This window comes from Bombus terrestris, chromosome 13 (assembly GCF_910591885.1).
Source record: "Bombus terrestris chromosome 13, iyBomTerr1.2, whole genome shotgun sequence".
Lineage (NCBI taxonomy): Eukaryota > Metazoa > Arthropoda > Insecta > Hymenoptera > Apidae > Bombus > Bombus terrestris.
The window spans coordinates 247,735-267,438 of record NC_063281.1 but is presented as its reverse complement, the minus strand read 5'-3'; the positions used below and the strand labels follow the sequence as shown (position 1 = coordinate 267,438).

General features: G+C 44.9%; 1 protein-coding gene across 6 annotated transcripts in view; it reads right to left on the bottom strand.

Annotated features, from left to right (window-relative positions):
• Window positions 1–19,704, bottom strand: part of LOC125386172 — a 97,534-nt gene that overhangs the window by 43,775 nt on the left and 34,055 nt on the right. Inside the window, exons 1-2 of one of the 6 annotated variants that reach the window (XM_048411247.1) lie at window positions 16,670–17,794; window positions 14,717–15,718 (exon numbers count right to left, since the gene is read on the bottom strand). The exons of 4 other annotated variants lie outside the window; for them this stretch is intronic. In XM_048411247.1, coding sequence (XP_048267204.1) covers window positions 14,861–15,637 — 777 coding nt within the window. In that variant the 5' untranslated portion in view covers window positions 15,638–15,718; window positions 16,670–17,794 and the 3' untranslated portion in view covers window positions 14,717–14,860. Of the gene's footprint in view, window positions 1–14,716; window positions 15,719–16,669; window positions 17,795–19,704 lie in introns of those variants that run through there. One more of the 6 variants, XM_048411246.1, reaches the window with a different exon arrangement.

Sequence of the window (19,704 nt, the reverse complement as noted above, 5' to 3'; positions counted from 1 at the left end):
TTACGATGGACTCCCACACATTGTAGTAGAGCCTACGAGCCAAGCTGGGCGGCCCGTTGATGTTGGGTAGAATTCCCCTAAGGGCTCCTATTAACTTGTCGGCTCTATTACACACCATCTCGATATGCGCACCGAACCTCCGACTGGAGTCGATGACGACTCCGAGATACCTGATGCGATCGACCGTTTCGATGTCCGAGGAGCCCAACCTGAGTTTCATCACTCTCGGCACTCTCAAGCTTGTGATGAGCATGACTTCCGTCTTTTCTCTCGCCAGGGTGAGCCCGACACACGTGCACCAATCGTTGGCGATACTTAGCATCGTGTTGACCTTGGCGGAGGCCTCTTCGTTCCTCCCGACGGAACATGTGATGGCCAGATCATCCGCGAAGGCGGTTGCTCTGACCATTGGCACGTTGTCGATTCTCTCGAGCAACCGGTCGTATACCAAGTTCCACAGGAATGGTCCGAGGATGGATCCCTGCGGAACTCCCGCCGCCACCTCGTGCTCCACCGTGCCGTGCTGGTTGCTCACGATGATCTTCCCTCCAGACAGGTAACTGCCGATTAGCCTTTTGACCTTCCATGGCAGCTTACTCTTGTCAAATTCCTCGTATATGCTCTTCCAGCTGAGCGAATTGAAGGCATTGCTAATGTCCAGGGCGATAATCACGCATATTACCTTCTTCTGTTTGCAGATGTTGGCAAACTTCATCACCTGCGTGATGGCATCTACCGTTCTCCTCTTCTTTCTGAAGCCATATTGCCTCCGATGGAACGGGTCCATTCCGATGCATCTCTCTGATCTTCTTAAAGCATTTTTCCCAGATCTTGCTCATGGTTGGGAGTATGCTTATCGGCCGGTACGCGTTAGGGAGACTGCGATCCTTTCCCGGTTTCCTTAGCAGTATTACTCCGGCCGTCTTCCAGCAGTCTGGGATCCTTGCTGATTCGGTGATGCCGTTGAACGCCCTTGTCACGAGCTCGCTCCTGCGACTCGCTATCAGCTTTGCGATCTCGTCCGGCACGCCATCGACTCCTGCAGCCTTCTTCGTGTTCATTCTTCCGGCGACATCGACGACATGGCCTTCGCCGATGGCGACGCTGAGGCTAACATCTCCTTCTTCTTCGGTCTCTGCCTCTTCGCGGCCCTCTTCGCGGGGTCCGTGTCCCATGGTGAATAGCCTCCGTGACTGCCTTCACCATGTCGATCGGCATGTCGTTGGTTGGTCCCTTGCCTTTACATTTCTTCATGACCGTGCGATAGGGTTTGCTCCAAGGGTCGCTCTCCAGTATCTTGCAGTATTCTGCCCAAGCTGTTTTTTTGCTGCGGGCGATCTCCGTTTTTAACTGCCTTCGGATCTCCTTGTAAGCGTTGACGAGGGGCTCGGTGTTGCCGGCATTCTTCTTCCTTTCTCTCGTCACCTTCCTGAGCGCTTTGTGCGTCTGCGCTCTAAGTTCCGCGATCATCGGGTTCCACCAGTAGTTCGCGTACTTGCGGCTCGCCGCACAGTTCGACTTCCTTGGCATCCCTTCGCACGTACCTTCGATGCTCTTTTACAAGGACTCGGCCCCATTCGCTCCGATAGCCGCGTTGATGTCCTCCTTCTTCAGTGTGTCGTCGAATCTGCTCAGGAACTCCTCCGTCGACATGTCCTTGTTCACGTACCTGTAGAACTTCGATACGGTTCGAGTCTTCCTCGCCTTAAACCTGTGGAGCACGTACAGATGGTCCGAGGCCGAGTATTTGTCCAAGACCGCGCTTCCGGCGTGTGTCTCGCTGACCTTGTTAGATACGCTTATTATGTCAGGGAAGCTCGTCTTCCCGTTCATGAAGAAGGTGTACTTTTCCTTGAGCCTCACTGGAAACACCCGGTGGCTGCTTAGTGCCTCCATTAAGACTCTCCCTCTCTTGTCTGTGGTCTATCCTCCCCAACAGGTTGACTTTGCGTTGAAGTCTCCGGCCACGACGACCTTGTCGTGTCTTCCAGCAACGCTCTTCGTCATAGTTGACAGCGTGTCTATGTACTTGGAGTATGCTAGTTTACTTATGTTGGGCGAACAGTATCCGCTGAAGCAGAAGACGTCGCCAACGCGGACGCCCACTATCCCGTCGCTCTTGACCTCCGTTGTTTCATCAGGCAGCTTGCCATTGAGGAGTGTGACCCATATCGAGGCGTCTCCTTTGGTGTCATTAAACCAGTGCGGTAGCTGCCTGTTCGGCTCGGAAATTATTATTATATCCGGCCTAAGTTCGATCGCGCTTTGGTGCATCATGTCCTGCGCCGGCTTGCATCTGTTGAGGTTTATCTGCAGTATCCTCATTTATTCGCTTTCAACCGCCTTCTATATTCTGGACAAGCCAGGGATCCGGTTACGTGGTCAAATTTCACTCCTTTCTCCTTGCTGCAGATGGAGCAGCAGGGTGCGTTGACGCAGGCAGCGATCGTGTGGTCTTTGGCTCCACACTTCCTGCAAATCTCCTTTCCAGGGCTTATCGCCGTGCATTTGTTCGCGATATGTCCGAACATGTGACATCTGAAGCACTTTACCACATTGGGTAGTGCCTATATCGAGGCTATCGTCAAGCCGGTTCTGATCTTCCGGCTCGCCCCCTCTTTGGCCAGATAGGCTTTCGGCATCGTCACTATTGCCGATTGGGTGCCTCACGGCGCCATTCTTAGGGTTTTTACTTCGACCTCGGTGATGTCGCTTATGCTTAATTGCATTACTATCTCCCTGGCTAGTTCTTCCTTGCTTACGAGCGGGTCTATATCCCTGATCTCCACGGAGGTCTTGTCGCGCGTTGGTAGCTCTCTCACCTTGCCTCTTAGCGCCGTGTTCATATCCGCCGCGGTCTTTTTGGCGTTGCTACCTGCTTTCAGCTCGATCAGAATGTCTCCTGTTCTGGTCCTTCTAATTCCGCTGCTCTCTTTTAGGGTCTCCCTTGCCCCCATCAAATCTTTGTAGATCTGGATCCACTCCTTGTCTTGTCCTACTTTGACGAGGATGGCTTCGGGTCTGTTACGTACCCTCTTCGGTCCCTCCGGCCTCTTTGGCTTGTCCAATGCCGCCCTTCCTGCGTTCGCCTTCCTGGCCACCGTCGGGGTGTCCGTTCTTTCTCCTCTCCTTCCGCGGACAGGGATCCAGTCTTCCTTTACATCGCTGTCCGTGCAGTCCGTAGTCGCTTTTGCCGAGCTGTTGCCGGCACAGGCTCCTGCGTAGGAGACTTCCACGGTCGTTGGTCTCTTTCTCTTGATGTCGCCTTTCTCCTCGACGGGCGATATCTCCTTCCTTTTTCCTTCCTTCTCCTCACTCCTCCCCGGAGGGGTGGTCATCCTGGTGGCCGTGACTATCCTAGCGTTCCTCTTGAGCCTCATCTCGTCCAGCATCGAGTTGAGCTTGGTCGCTTTTTTACTGATAGCGTCCCTCCTTTTCTTGATGTCGGTATCCTTTTTGCTCATGAGGTAGAGTCTGCTACCTATGCATTGGATTTCGCGGAAGACTTCTGTGATGATTTCCGTCATCGCCTTCCATTCGCTCATTTTGATGACGATACTGTCCTCGTCATTGCATTTGGTCTCGGCCGTTGCTCTGTTCGCCATGGCCTTCCTCCTGAGACATTCCCTTGGTGCTGCCGCTTCGCTGCCGCTGTCCGACATTTCCGCCGGTGTGTCTAGCTCCGAGGTGCTGGCTGCTTCGTCCCTCGTTGCCATCGGCTGGCTCCTGCCAGGCTTCCCGTTGTCTTGCACGCGCCCTCCTCCACTGGGGACTTTCTCATATATCTGGTGATCTTGTCACCTTTCAAGATTTTTTCCTTGGCGATTCGGGTCGCCTTTTCGGTGGGTGGTGTCTTTTCCTTGAATGCCTGCATTGGCATCTCGACATCCTCGATGATTCCCGCGATGTCGTCGTCAAATTCGAGGAATCTTCTTGTGGTTTTCATGCACATTATTTCCTCCGTGACAACTGCGGGCGTTTCTTGGTCCCCGGTCGTGTTTACCGAACGAGGGGAGGCCCTGGGATCGACCTTCCCCTCGCCATTCGTCCAGTCGCTGTGTGACCGTCGGGTCGAGCCTGGGACGCTACTCGAATCCCCGACGGGGCCTGGAAGCTCCGAAACCCCCTGAGCCGTAAGTTTACTTACCTTATAGTACTTGTCCATATTGTATTTTGTATGTTATGTATGTACGAAAAGGATGTCCTTTGACGTAGCCGGTCGTCGTATAATCACACTGTATCCTTCCGAGTGTATGCGATTCGTATCCTAATAAACTTGCCGATGTCGTCGTAAAATCGCCAATCGTATGACTGATGTCCGGATATTTCTAAAACTCGCAATGTCACTATCACTGTTCGACGCGGGGAGTTTCAACTGGCCCTCCACGGAGGCGCTCTCCACCACTCCTTGGTTACCCAGGTAGCCGGCACGGTGGCGCTTCGGTCGCGCGACCCAAGATGGCCTCCGCTCTGCCCCTAACCTCACTTTTCACACACAGCACTTTCTATCACTTCTCTCGCTTTTATTCCAGCGAGCTCCACTATTCCTTGTATTCTCACTCATTCCGGAGCACTAGAACTTCACTTTCGTGCACTTTTCCGCCCGAATTGTTTAATTAACCCAGATATTTCGGTTATGCCTACGGAGCGACGTGCACGTATCCGTTCTGCTTGCCGCCATCATTCCTACTGAAGTTGCTAATACCTATACGAGTCGAACATTTTGAATCCGATTGTAAAAGGCATTATAATTCGACATCGTAGCCTAACCCACGAGTATCTCCGAATATTTATATAATCAGCGAAATCAGTTGTTAGAAATAAAATATATGTCGGAAATGAAAGAACACCGGAACCTTCCCTTTGGAACCTGGGGAAGGCCCCTTAGTACTGTAATCTAGATTCCACGATAGCCGTATTAAGAAATTGTCATTCGATCTGACTGTATTATTTAAGATTTATGATAGCGAGCTCGGGCTCGAGGCGACAACCAGTCGCTGAACGTAGCCGCGGTCAAGGGATCAACGTTTTATCTAACAAAGGCATGAAGTAACTCTATAGCTCTCCTTAAAAGAAATACTTGGGACGGTGCACGATGGTAAACATTTCAACGATCTCTGTCTCGTAGCTCGCCACACGCAGACTTTGTCTTTCAGGTAAAATGATTCCCAGATGTCAACGCATCTTCACAGTATATGTTTAGCTGGCCGAGGACCCGTTATAAATCTTAAGTTTCAGTTATATAAAGTCCTTCAAACAGACAAGTAGTCTTTGTCCCAACTACAGGAAGATAAGAGAAATCTATCCTTCCACGAAGGACGCTTTCCACTAGCAACTTCCCCTCAAGGGTGAGCATCTTTTCTAACCACCGATATGGAGATTGTCCAATTAGCAGCAACGCCAATTTCCCTCACCTTCCGAACGAAGGCTTTCCTTGACGAATCCGAGGATCTCGTGTCCTTAGACATACCCCATATAGTTTTCCTCGACAGCGTCACCGTGATGGAGACTCACTCTCCTGTACGATTTCAATGACGATTCAAGTAACTCTCAGATACGTAGTGATTGCTCTTGCAGTAACCTCGAGTACAACTTAGACACTCACGAGGGATAAAGTTCGGCATCCCGTTGACCGCGCATTCGTTATCGAACCCGAGACCATTATCATTGGTGCCGCGAGTATCTAAACATTGTGATTAGCTACCGATGCTGTAATACCTCTAACTTGTGCTAATAAACTCTATCATTGTTACACCGCACCGATGGCTAATTCTAATGAAGATGCATCGAACATCCCTAACTCTAACCTTAACGCCGACCCGACATATATATGTCGTGAGGCGTGAGGATCGTTAAGGGCGTGAAACGAATCCCTATTGGCGCTAGACGTGATCGTTATGCGATAGAGGAGATATTTACTAGTGCAAATATGACTATGATGGAATTGGACAAGTAATCGCGATAATTAGATACTCGAGAAGCTATTGACAATGATCCTAGGCTCAATAAAGAATCCGCGGTCAACGGGATGACGAACTTATCCCTTCGTTAGCGTCTAAGTTACACTGTATGTTAGAACAAGGGGCAATTATTACGTATACGAAAGACAGGTCGATTACTGATGAGATCGCACTAGAGAGTGACTCTCCGTCGCGGTGACGCTGCCGAAGAAAACTATGATGGGTGTGCCTAAGGGCACGAGATCATCGGATTCGCGGAGAAAAGTCTTCGTTCGAAGGGTGAGGGAAATTGACGTTGCTGTTAATTGGTCAATTTCCATGTTGGTGGTTAGAGAAAGATATTAGCTGTCCTTGGGGAAAGTTGCTAGCGAGAAGTGTCGTTCGTGGAAGGATAGATTTCTCTTATCTTCTCGTAGTTGGGGCACAGACTATTTGTCTATTTGAAAAACTTTGTATAATTGAAACTTAATATTCGTAGCGGCTCCTCGCCCAGCTAAACATATACTGTGAAGATGCGTTGGCATCTGGCAATCATCTTACCCGAAGGACAAAGTCTGCGTGTGGCGAGCCACGGGGCAGAAACCATTGAAACGTTTACCGTCGTGCCCTGTCCCAAGTATTTCTTTTAAGGAGAGCTATAGAATTACTTCATGCCTTTGTTAGACAAAACGTTCATCCCTTTGACCGCGGCTACGTTCGGCGACTGATTGTCGCCTCGAGCCCATGCTCACTATCATAAATCTCAAATAAATACAGTCGGATCGAATGACAACAGTTTCTTAATACGTCTATGGTGAAATCTAAATTACAATACTAGAGGTCTTCCCAAAGTTCCAAAGGGAAGGTTCCAGTATTCTTTCATCTCCGACATATATTATAACCTGTTAATCGCAGTGTTATACCAACTCAACTACCCCTATTATCCCAACAGAAATAGGGGGCTCGAATTGTTCGTGGCCCCGAACAGTTTGTCTCTACGACTCGGTCCTTCAGGCAATTCGCGAGAACCCTCGTCAATCTATAAGAGGGGCTCCTACGCCTCGCCTCCTTCAAAATGACCTCTCATCACAACGTGCTGAAAGCATTCTTATCATCGATGCACATCATTATCCAAATTAGGCCATTCTTCCTGCACGTATCGGCAAGCTTGCTGACCTGCGAAATGCCATCAATGGTACTATTCCTGCTGCGGAAGCCGAGCTGATTCCGGTGAAACGGGTCCAACCCCAATTCCTTCTCAATGGCTGACATGAACGTGTTCTTCCAGACCTTACTGAACGCCGAAAGGATATTGATTGGTCGGTACGACGAGGTAAGCCTAAGATGCTTTCCAGGTTTGCTTAATCAACCGGGTAACCATCAATTTAGATGGTAGTGCTCGGATAACGTATATAGCATTGATCATGCCAACCATGTCCGGGGTCTGTGCATAAAGATCAACTTGGTAATTGGCCAGGGAATCCGTCTATACCAACGGTCTTGTTCACGTTCAGCCGACCAACCGCTAACCCTTAAATCATCCATATGTATGTATATATGACTGTATCCCCTGCTCTGGGTCTCGCGCCGCTGGTGTCCCCTACTTCCTCTTCGTCCGCTACGCATGTGCCCTCTAATGTGAAGAGATTAGCAATAATGTTCATGGCCTGCTCCCTCCCGTGATTCATGTTCGTCTTACTCCTTCTCAGCCTGACTATGATCCTCGTCGGTCCGACCGGCTTTGCGAAGATGCTCTATTATGGAGTCTGTATGGGCAAAAACGACGGAGAAGAAAAAGAATATGAATACTCTTAAGATGGCGTAAATGGCCGCGCTGATAAGATTATCTACGGCGTATCGCACAGTGTCTCACGCAACACTGTGCGTGCTGACGGGCACCTTACCCAGTTACTATACAATTGAGCTCCGGGCCGAGAAATATTGAATTAAGAAGGAATATCTTCAGTCATAGTACGATACCCGTTCAAAAAAAGATCCGGCCTCGGTTTTTTACGCAAGGATCAATGCAGTGGATGAGCGTATGGGGGATCAATGGAAGGAGGAGTGGCGTAGCTATCACAACGACAATTGGAGGAAGAGGCTGGTGGCGGACGTCTGCACGTTCAAGAAGCATAGGAGATATATTGATCACTTTAATATGTAGATTCTGACCGGACACGGTATTTTTAACGTGTACCGAAGGATGGTCAGGAAAGAAGTACACGCCCGCTGCTGAGACTGCGATGGTGATGGTGACGGCGCCGAACATGTGCTGTTCCATTAACCCAGGTGGATCGAGGTAGAGAATCACCTCGGCACATCATTAACAATCTATAATTTGATCGGGCTAGTGGTGGAAGAAGGGGATGACTGGACTAAATTCCAGGCCTTGTGCAATATAATAATGAAGACTAGACTGGCGCAAGAGAAGATAGAGGAGAGAAGAAGAAGACGCTAGAAGGAGAGTAGAAGAACGGTACTAACATAAGGCAACCCTGAAGTAGTGCCGTGAGGCGGTTCCGGGTTTGGTGCTTGTATGGTCAAAGGAGCGGATAGAGGAGGGGTTTTTAGTGGATATGCCATCTGCTGAGTCCCACATAACCTAATAATCCATCGCGGGGTATGTGTAATTGCATTTTCCCCTCCTCGCGGAAAAATGGCTATGATCATCTTGTATGGCAAGCCCCATGGATCCCGGTCAAGGGTGGCCGTGAACTCGTTCGAGGCCAGATTCTTACTCCTGAAGATGGCTAGCCTGAGCTCTTTCCTGCTCTTTTTATAACGCGGTCCCATTTGTTCGGCTCACTCCTCGTTCCTTAGTCTAGCTCTCTGTGCTAATCTCCTCTTCTTGAGAGTCTCCCCCCGGAGCCGCGCGATCTCTTCGTTTCACCAATAGTTCGGGTTCCTGCTCCCCCTGGGGGAAAGACTTTCTTGTGCGATACCTTACAAGTTTTCTCTGTGATCTTCTGCGAGGAATCCTCTTGATTTTCCTGTCCGAGCTCCTAAAAAATTAACTTTCATATCGTCAAAATTTTGTATAAACATATCAGGCACTATGTCCTTCGTCGAATAGCTAAAAGGCCCCCTACTCCTGGGTATAACCAATTCCTTGAATTCATGTAAAATGTACCTGTAATCCGAGGCGCTATAATCCGTTTACGTCTCTTAAAGAGGCTGCCATTAACGCCCATAATATCTAGGAAACTCCTCCTGGTACCTTTCTGTAACGCGATACACTTTCCAAACCTAATAGGAGCAAGGTGGTTCCTATCCTGAACCTCCGACAGCATCCTTCCCCTTTTGTCAGTCTTGGTACCCCCCATGCCATTGACGCAGCATTAAAATCACCTGAGATGATAACGTTATTATATCTCCTCATGACTTCCCCTATGGATATGTGGAGTTTCTCCGCGTATTCGTCAAAGATGTTCAGACTGTAGCGGCAATCGACAACAAATACCGCTACTCGACACTAACTAAGCAACGGACACGGTAGCACAGTTGTTAGCGCTCTAGGTTTCGAACGTTCGGACCCGATTCCGATTCCCGGCGCCCGTGATCCTATTTTTCTTCCACGCATCAAAATAGAAGAATAATTAGCAGTACCCCAGCATCGACATCTACAGTCGGCAACTACTATCACAGACAACATATACCACCTCTACAAGATTAACGTTGGGTGAGCAGTATCTACTCACGCAGTACGATTCCCCAATCTTGATTCCGACATATCATTCCTCTTCGGCCAACGTATTTTCGCTGGTATGGAAGTTATTGAACCTTGTGTCCCAGATGGACGCGTCCCCCTTCGTGTCACTACCGTGTCATACCAGAAGGGGAGCTGTCGATTAGGTTCTGAGATAATCACGACGTCGACCCGATGCTCCCAGGCAAACTAGTGCATCAGGCCCTGTGCGAGTTTACTTCTATTATGGTTGATCTGCAATATTTTCAGGGTGCCTGTCTTCTGCCGGTCCCTTTTTTAAACAGTTACCTATACGTGGTGCATGCTAACGACCCTGTAACATGTCTAGTCCGTGTCTCGGGCCCCTTATTTACGCATCGCACACCTTGGATCGTAGCCGAAGTTTGCAATCGTGTGGTCCCTCACGCCGCCTTTGCGGCATCGCTCCTTGCCAAGACTGATCTGCGTGCGCTTATTAGACGTGTGCTCAATCTCGTGGCACTTAAAAGCATCTCACTACCTTTGGGAGGACCCGAATTGCGGCTATAGTGAGGCCAATTCTTATCTTCATGTGCTCATTCTTGCCGGTGATATAAGATGCCGGCACCACAGCAATCGCCATCTGCGTGCCTCGCGGCGCTGCCCTCAACGATTTAACTTCGACCTCGTTGGCATCCTTGATCTTCAGCCCGTTAACGATATCCTGTCTATGGTCATCCCTGGTTTCCAGTTCGATGTCCCTAATTTCCACCGATGCCCTACTCAGCAGGGGGAAAACAAGGACCTTGCCCCCTGTTGATTTCTTTATCTTGAGGGTAATGTCACCCCCTTTGTCTCCCGCTTTCAATTCCACGAGGATACCCCCGCTCTTAGTGCGTCTGACGCCTGTACTCTCGCACAGCGCTTCCTTTGCTACCATAAGCTCCTTGCACCCTCACCCTCCCGGACTTACACCAAGGGGGCCTCAAATCTGTTTCGAGTTCTTGCCAACTTTTCTCTCCAGTCTTCGTTAACCCGTGGTCTCCTTCGCTCGGTGATACTTTTCTTTCTCTCGCATCTTCTTTCTCTCCTACTCGTGTGGATGATCCACTCATCTCCAGAGTCGTTAGATTCTCTATCCCCAGGGTCCTCGCAGCCCCTTTCTCTCTCCTTACATACCCCTGTAAGTTATCTTCTCTCTTCGCCCGTTTCTTCCTGTCAACCTATCTATCCTCGAACAGTGGCACGGTTTTTCTCCTGTTGCTCAGTTCGACAGGCATCTTGTTTCTCAAGTCGCCGTTTCTTTTCCCAATCTCGTCCGTCGAATGGGAAGTTTGCGTGGAGACATTAACCTCTCCGGGACTTCACACCTATCTCTTAACTTTGTATCCCTTCTTTTTCATTTGTTGGTCCAGTCTCTCCCAGACGCTGTTCGCTTACTATTGAACGAGTCGGCTAACTTTCTGATATTTGGGTCCCTTTTGGAAATTAAATCAAATCTCTCCACAATATCTTTCATATCCAGAATGACCCCTTTAATGATGCCATTCACTGATGCTGACTATCACACAGTCTTATTTGTTTCGTTCCGCGCTCGTTGTACTCTTTTGCTTCTTCAACGCTGATTTGATGAATAGCTCCTTCGAACGCCTGTTTCTGTTTACCATCTGAGTACTGTAACAGCTACTATCCGATACAGGAAACTCTCCTTTTCGGATGCGCTGACCTCCACATCGATGGCTTTACTAACCGGTCTCCCGGCTATACTTAACCAAGTTACAAAAGAGTTTTCTTCCACTTCGCTTGTTCCTTTCACTACCGAAACCATATACCCCTCCTTGACGGTGGCGACGGAGACAATCCTCGGCGGTATCCCTCCGTCGTTGCCGCTTACTTCTAGGCTGCCGGGTTCTTTTCCCTCCACCACCTCTCGAATGTCATTACTAAATTCGAGAAGTTTCGTGTTCTTCTTCAAGGGATGAGAGAGGGGTACCCGACGCCCTTTCTTTATTGTTCTTCTACGCCTTTCTTTACCTCCTCCAACTTCGCTCTCGCTATTTTCAAAACTCTGGTCCCTGGTCGCATTTACCAAACGAGAGGGAACCACGAGGCCGAGCCTCCTCTCGTCGTTTGCCCAGTTGCAGGATGACCGTTGGGTCAAGTCTGGAACACCACTCGAAACACCGACGGGGCCTGAAGGCTCCGAAACCCCCTGTGCCGTAACCTTAATACTCTTATTTGCACTATGCATAATTATCTTATCAAAAAAAAGGTATCATTGTCCAGGGACAGAGCCGTGTTCGTCATAATTGAGTTATACCAATGTCGTGTCCTTAAAATGTAGCTAAAATCGTTACCAATCAGTCCAAGTGAATCCTCTCGAGTCCGTCAATACGTGCGGTCCTTGGCCCTGTGTTCCCTTATTTCATCGCGATATATCTAAAGGCAAATACGAACCATAACCCTAACCCTGTCCTTGGAACCGGCTAAATACCACAATAGAAAGCGAACTCCCGAAATCAGCGCGTCGAAGATCATCCAGAGTAGCGCAACAACATTGCTCAACTGTGACCCGGCTCCTCTCACTTCAATAAATAAGAGGGTGACGATCCCCTAGAAGAGTCCAGTAACTCGGCAATAAGAACAAAGGATCTCTCGTAGCATCCAAGACTTCCAAACATATCCTACCGCCATGTATAGCCAATAGGAAGCTGCATCTGTATGCATCATTAAACTATGTCTCCGACCTCGACAATGTTTCCAATCAACCAAAAAATGTAAGAGAAAAACGCGCTTACCGTCCTTATAAATGAAATATCAAAATGGAACTTTCAGACAGCCGACTATATCAAGCCGACTTTCTCAGGGTTCTAAAGTAATTTCCTGTGCTTCCAGATTTTTTCCTGAAACGCGACGTGGCAAGTAGATAACTGTCACTGTAAGTCATTATTTAAAATAGATTTGAGCCGTGAGAAAATTTCGGAAATACCCAAAACCATCTCCAAAGTAACGGCTCAACAACGGTGTAACTCAATTAGAGCAGATTCTACTTCTATCAACAAACAAGAGGTCCGTAATGTGGCGACCCCTACTGGACGTTGCAAGTGGATATCGAACACCGCATCTGGAAACATACCGACCCGTACAACAACATGGCATCTCAAGAACCAAACTTCGCAAACCACCATTTCGTCGGAAATTTTCGCTTAGTATATTCCTCCCACTCCAGCTAATTCCATATAATTAACTCTTGTGCCTGGAATAGACCGACTCTCCCAATCTTAAATTAAAAGGGGCAATAGGCCAATAACAAAGAGTGAAGAGAATAAATACTCTTAACAATACAACTTATCATATGTCTCTCGATACACCGTAGTACGCGCCCAGGTCCTATTCGGTGTTCGAATACCTAACTGTCGTAACTAGCAATAGTCCCCAGATGGCACGACGCGTTCCGTATACTCGTCTAAGGCTACGTACCGTAACTTATACGTACAGGTGGCACCATCAATTCGTACATCGGCACCTGGCTAATGATGATTCTATAAGCCTGCCCTGAATAACAGGGCCTCCATACCAAGATGGCGACTGTCTGCAGGCCCGTGCGCGTTTCTTTATATCGATACCGTTGGCTATCGCGATAAGAAGACCTGCCGTGTCAAGTGAGTGCTACCCTCCACGTTGGCATCCTGTATACAGTGATCAAAACTTTTCGTTCAAAAGTTGGGGTATTGGTCGGGGCAAAAAATTATCGAAAGAATCGATGTATATACATATGTATTGCTTAATGATATGCTAATTTTATAAAGACACGATACTTTGTAGTATTCAAACTGCAAGCGCGCCGAGCGCGTAGCGAACAAACGACGAGCCTGTCGTTTGGCGTAACATAACCGTACGCTGCTATTAACTGCTAGCATTGCGTAACACTGCTGCCATCGCATGTCTTGCCAACCTGTTTCGTTTTTACAGTAGGAATAGCATATGATTTTGATTTTTTAGTTTTTCTTGGTGCATTTCTCTGCACAGATACCCTCTCTATTGCGAGCTACCGTTCGATTTTCTCTTAGACTTAGCTTTAATAAATTAAAAAATGTAAGCAAAAATGGTGTCTCTTTCACTTTTAATAATTATTTAAACATATATAAATGTTTATACAACTAAAATTAACAAATGCTCGTGCAACTCGGTAGTTACTACTGTAAAAGCATGAAACATCTCCAAAGTTAAAATTTTGCAATTTTTCAAAATTTAGGAATATAAAGAAAAACAGTATTGCACATTTTCTTTCAATTCACAAAAATCTACATAAATTTTATTAAAGTTTGTAAAGTCGGAAAAGAGTTAAAATTTATTAAATTCGAGCATTCTGTTATGTTAGTGCGAATTGATACAAGTTAGCACAAATATAGAAGGTTTCACTGTGCTATAAATAAATGTAGTTCCTAAATAAAATAAAATATAATTTTGCATGTGTCATGAAATTATAGAAAATCATTAGTTCGTTAGAATGTGAAGTGGATTAAGAGTATTAAGTGAAGTGCAGGTGTAACTCGCACATTAATTCGAATCTGTCTAATTCAATTTAAAATACTTCTATAATAAAATATTATTTTGATTTCTCATACACAACTTTGTTTTCGTAATAAACCAATGTAATGAACTCACCTCTGTTAATAAAATGAACTTTTATGTTTTGCAGGTGGGTCTACTTTTATCATTTTTAAATATTTAATTTTATAAATAATATGAATAGAATTTGTTTCTTTTCTCTTGCCGGAAATCTTATTTCTATTGAGTAAATATTTTTGAAATGATTTTGTGTAAGATTTCGCAAACATCGTATATTAAAATAAAAAGAAATTGTTAACTCTCAAAATTATAACTTTTTACGTTTTCATTTCCATAGAAGCTTGAAGTATTGTAAACCAACACCTGGTACATCATATTATTAAAGAATATATACAAATAATTATACTCCTTAGAGTTTTTAACGTACGTATTCAATTCTATAGTAACTTTCACGAAAAATTATGGTTATAAGCAATTTTTTGTGTCGGTAATAGATATTTCTTTTTCCGAAACACTGAAATAAGAAGTACATATCATGTAATTACTTTTTCATATTTTGTTTATATCATTACATACCGTTTCCTGATATAATTCCATAACAGTAAAACGATTATTACGTTATTGGAAATTTAACATGATTTTTAGCAATAGGATATTAATAAGTTTTACGTATAAGTTGTCCCTGCTACAGGCAAGTAGTCTTGTAATCAAACACAGTTTCGGGTGCTTTGCTGCACGACGGTTCCAGTTTATAAGAGGTATTTTTATTTTCTTCGGGTATATATTTGGCAAATTTCTCCTTTTTCTTTTCACATACCGCTTCGTCGACAAATGCTGCCTTCTCGATTTTCTCAACGCTATTACTGCTTAGACGCTGTGCTATTTGATTACCTTTCACTGTTCCCTCGTTTTTCTCGAGAAAATTGCTCATGCTGACGCGTCTTTCTCTCATCAAGATTTTACCAAGAGAAAGATTTGGCTTAGCCAGAACATCCATTCTATCAAAACGGTAAGCACTACCTATACGATCTCTCTGCAGCGGCCTGGCTAACACGTCCATTCTATCGAAGTGACAAATACATCCACCACGATTTCTTTGCAACGGTCTGGCACGTACCTCCATTCTGTCAAATTGGCAGACACTCATCCGATGGTCTCGTTGCCATAATTTTGGGGAAGCATCGAATTGACAGATACTCATTCCTCTGTCTGCAAAGGCAGACTTAAACGTTTCGATTCTGTTCAATTGACCAATACTAGCCTTTCGTTCGTCTTGCAACAATTTCGTAGACTCGTTGGCTGGCTTCAGGTTTTTTAAAGTATCCTGTTCGTTGGAGGTGTTCTCCGAAAACATTAAGAACTGAAGATTGACGGCGCTTTTTGTGCGACGCGGTATATCTTCACCTCCAGGGAGGAAGGACATGCTAGATCCAATGAACATACTGTTTTGCCTTGGTCGCATTTGGCGCGAAATGTAATTTAATTCGTGCCTCGCCGGATAGTCCCCGCAGAGTATGTTGCATTTCGAGAATGTGCACCGATTCTGCGAACAAACAAATCAATGACTTATGAATAGTTTTAGTTGACGATCGAAACAGAGGAATTTTTGATGATTGAACAGATCTGTGCGTCCTGCATTTAATAGTAGTTATAAGCAAGAGAGTTACGATGAATGAACATTGAGAAATATGTATATAATATGTCTCAAGATTTTGCAGCCAAACCTTGTTAAGGTATTCTACGAGTATAATCAAGCAAAAGAGTTATATAAACATAAATGAATTACAGCTTTATTGAAAGCTCACAATCATATGTTGTCTATAAAAATTGTCTCAATACTGAAATTTTTATGTTAATTTTAAAAATATATATTTCGCGGAGTATATTTCTCGTTCTAATAAACAATGATATTAACACCGAATGATGTTGCGCTTTATGGATTTATTATTTTTGCATTCTTGTACATATGTGGACTACACAAGATAAGATGTTCAGCCATCCTTGAAATAATTCTTGTTAATTTCACTTATTTTCATTTTACTGAAAATTAATATGACATTTATTATACACTTGTGAGCAAAATGAAAGAAATACTCAATATTCGGCAAAGGATTGCTGATATTTAAGCTGTTATGATTTTGCAACAAGAAATAATAATCATTTTAGACTCATTTCACAACATAAAGCATCTGCTTTCGGAATCGTTAGTTAGCTTTTCCTCCCAGAGGTTCCAGGAAATTTAAGGAGTGATTCTTGAAGCCCAAATAAGACGAAAATCAAGAATAAACAAAATGTTGATGACTTCAGTAAGTTTGAGTAAAATGAGTTCAGTCTAAGCAACGGGACGCACAGTGATCCTCAAACCCAGCGACACATGGGCGACAGCTCATCTCGTACAAGTCGTAGAGAAGAAAACTATTATATTCAGAGACGTAAATGACTCCGCGCGATGTTTTCCAAAAGAAATGGTAGATTGAACATTAAACCTACTTACTCATGGAAATCCATAGAGTATATTAAACATCGCCCCACGATGATTCGGAGTAGGGAAGATTAATATTTCCCCTAATCCTTTGCTTCCTTAATTTCTAAATAAAACAGCGTATTGTCAATATTCATAAAAGGTCTACACACGCGCCGCGATTATCCCGGTCGCGAGTGTCGACTAAAAATACAACAAATTACAATAGTTGTTCGATTTATCCTCCATCTTCTTGTAAATAGAGTCTGACTCTTCTCTTAAAAATTTGCCACATTGTGCGAAAATTTCTCACCGTATTCTGTGCGATTTCCGCCACGGAGAAAATGCGGCGTTACAGATCAATTACCGTAGACACCGCCAATGCATACACTAATCTCTTCGTGTGTCTTGAGAAGTAAAAGTCGAGGGGATTTAAATCTGGGGACTGAAGAGGCCAACGCACAGGTCCTCTTTGACCGATACACATGTTTCCAAAAGAGCTAGTCAAGTGCTCATGCACTGGGTTGGTAGAATGTGGTGGTATACCATTCTCCATGAATCATCTCCTGATGTGTATGAATTTTCACATGCCCAAAAATGTTCGCTAACATATATTCGTCATTCCACATTTATTAAATATTCCCTCATTAGTAAATAATATGCTCGCGGTGAAATTAGAATTACGTTGTCATCCATTTGTAAGAATCTTTTCTTTTGAGAACATCCACTGCTTTTAACTCCTGAACTTTCTAAAAGCTATACGAGTATAGATTTTCTCACTTCAATACGCGCCATACGGTGTTGTTGCGGACACATTCTTCAGCAGCAATAATCCTCATATTTATATTGCACATGCCTCATATGGCACAGTATTCTATTTCTCAGATCCAAATCGTCATGCTGAATTTGTCCGCCAGATTTCGCAGGTTTTAATGTACCTGCATCCCACAACCGTTGGTCTATTTTGCAAAATATCTTTGCGCTGGATATAGTCCTATTAGGATATTTTTCGCCGTATAAACGTTGCGCTTTTGTGCTATTGCTGTCCGCCGCAATGTACTCCAAACGGTACATTCTCCAAATGTACACGACATTCTGTAATAAATGTGACGATATAAATAATAAACAACGTATAGTACTACTACACTATATATAACACTCACTACGCGCACTGCACACACAATACACCCAAGTAACGCTTTCCAATACTGTTGTTCTAGCCTCTTGCCTCGAAATGGCTAAAATATGATAATGTAATGATGGAAAATTCACTCAGAATGAAAAATTTGGGAAGTGTGACTTGATTGGTTTTTTTTTTTAAAGTATCTACTGGGAACTGAGATTTCAATAAAAACCATATGTAATCAACTGTATTTAAAACTTTTTACTTGAAAAAGCAAATGTCTTTTCAAGGATTATCCGCAATATTTGAACATCCACTATCATACATCAATGGTAATTGGTAATCATTCAGATTATAATAGAATTAACTACCAGTCTTGATAATCGTCAGTTAAAGTTAAAAGCAAATATCACTTAATTTTTAAAACTGATGAATATTTATTCCTTAGATAAACAAACTAGTGGTCAATCTCGTATTCTTTATCGTAAACTAAAGTAAGTAAATTACATACTTTATCTTCTAACGTTTAAGACTGATTTATTGTTGAGAAACGCTAAGTTGGTATGACCGCTAATTCCTGTAAGCTCAGTTGGTACGACTTCTAACGACGCTCTTTTGTCTTAGAAGTCGACCACGTGTTAATTTCCCAAGCTTATCCTGTGTGTTCATACGTTTTGTACGAGGAGATGAAATATAAAGTGCAATATTCAATCTGTGTGAATCAATTGAATATCAACCACAACCTATATTTAATAACAGATTATGGGCGCAGGGCAGTAAACTGCAATAGGAGAAATATTTATTTGTTGAGTTTTTTGAGTCTTTATGAAATTATCCGAGGAGAGAACACGCCATGGCCGACCAGGAGAATATGGTTGATGTGGACAAGGATATGAATCCGATCTTGAGAAAAGGCAATTACGAGTACTGGAAAACGCCGACGGAAGCTTCGTTAGTTTTCCTGGGCTGCTGGAATGCCGTAGAGCCAGGATTTACGCCAGCAGAAAGGATGAGGGCAGACTGCATAAAGATGGACAATAAAGCACGTGCGTACATTTTCCGGCATGCACACCCCGAGTATCTTGGAGATATTAGAACCTTGAAAACAGCAAAGGAGTGCTGCAAGGCATTGGAAGATGTTCATGAGAGATCTACGTCGATGGACATTGTCTTATGCATGCGGGAACTGGGTACGATCGAGAAGATCCCTGGCATGGATATGTTCGCGTACTGCGGAAGGATACAGGATCTATGCGACAAGCTATCCAGCGTAGGTATAAAAATCGAGGACGACGTTATGGCATGTTTCCTTTTAGCCGGCCTCGTGGCGGATCCAAATTACTCAACGTACCTCAGGACAACAAGGATTGATAAGGATCTGAGCGCGAGGGCCGTGAAATCCTATCTTCTACTCGAAGAAAAAAGGATCGACGTGGCTGCGGAATTGTCCGAGAGAGACAGCACAATGGCGACCAGGAGACAATGGAAGTCCAAGCAACAATACAAAGATGACCGCGAGACCAAGGGTCAGAGACCCACACGACCAAAGGTGCTACAGATGTGGAAAAATGAGACACATTTCGTACCAATGCTAAGAGGAGAAAGGAGATAAAGAGGAGAGAAACCAAAGGGAGAAAAAGAGACAGGAAGATAACAAGAGAGAGAAGGGATCGGAAGACAAACCGAGGTCCAAGGAACTCATATCAACATTGGCTTTGTCGTCCATCAGTCACATGGATAGGAGGAGAATCAGCTACCTTGACTCAGGTGCCTCGAATCATATGACTTCGGACAGACATCGATTTGTGGACTTCACGCCTGCGACCGGACAAATCAGGATCGGCAAGGGACACCTGAAAGTTAAGGGGAAAGGAACAATCGTTGTGAAAATGGCTGAGTTCTGTGGTGGTTGGACACTATCCCTATCGAACGCTCTGTGGGTGCC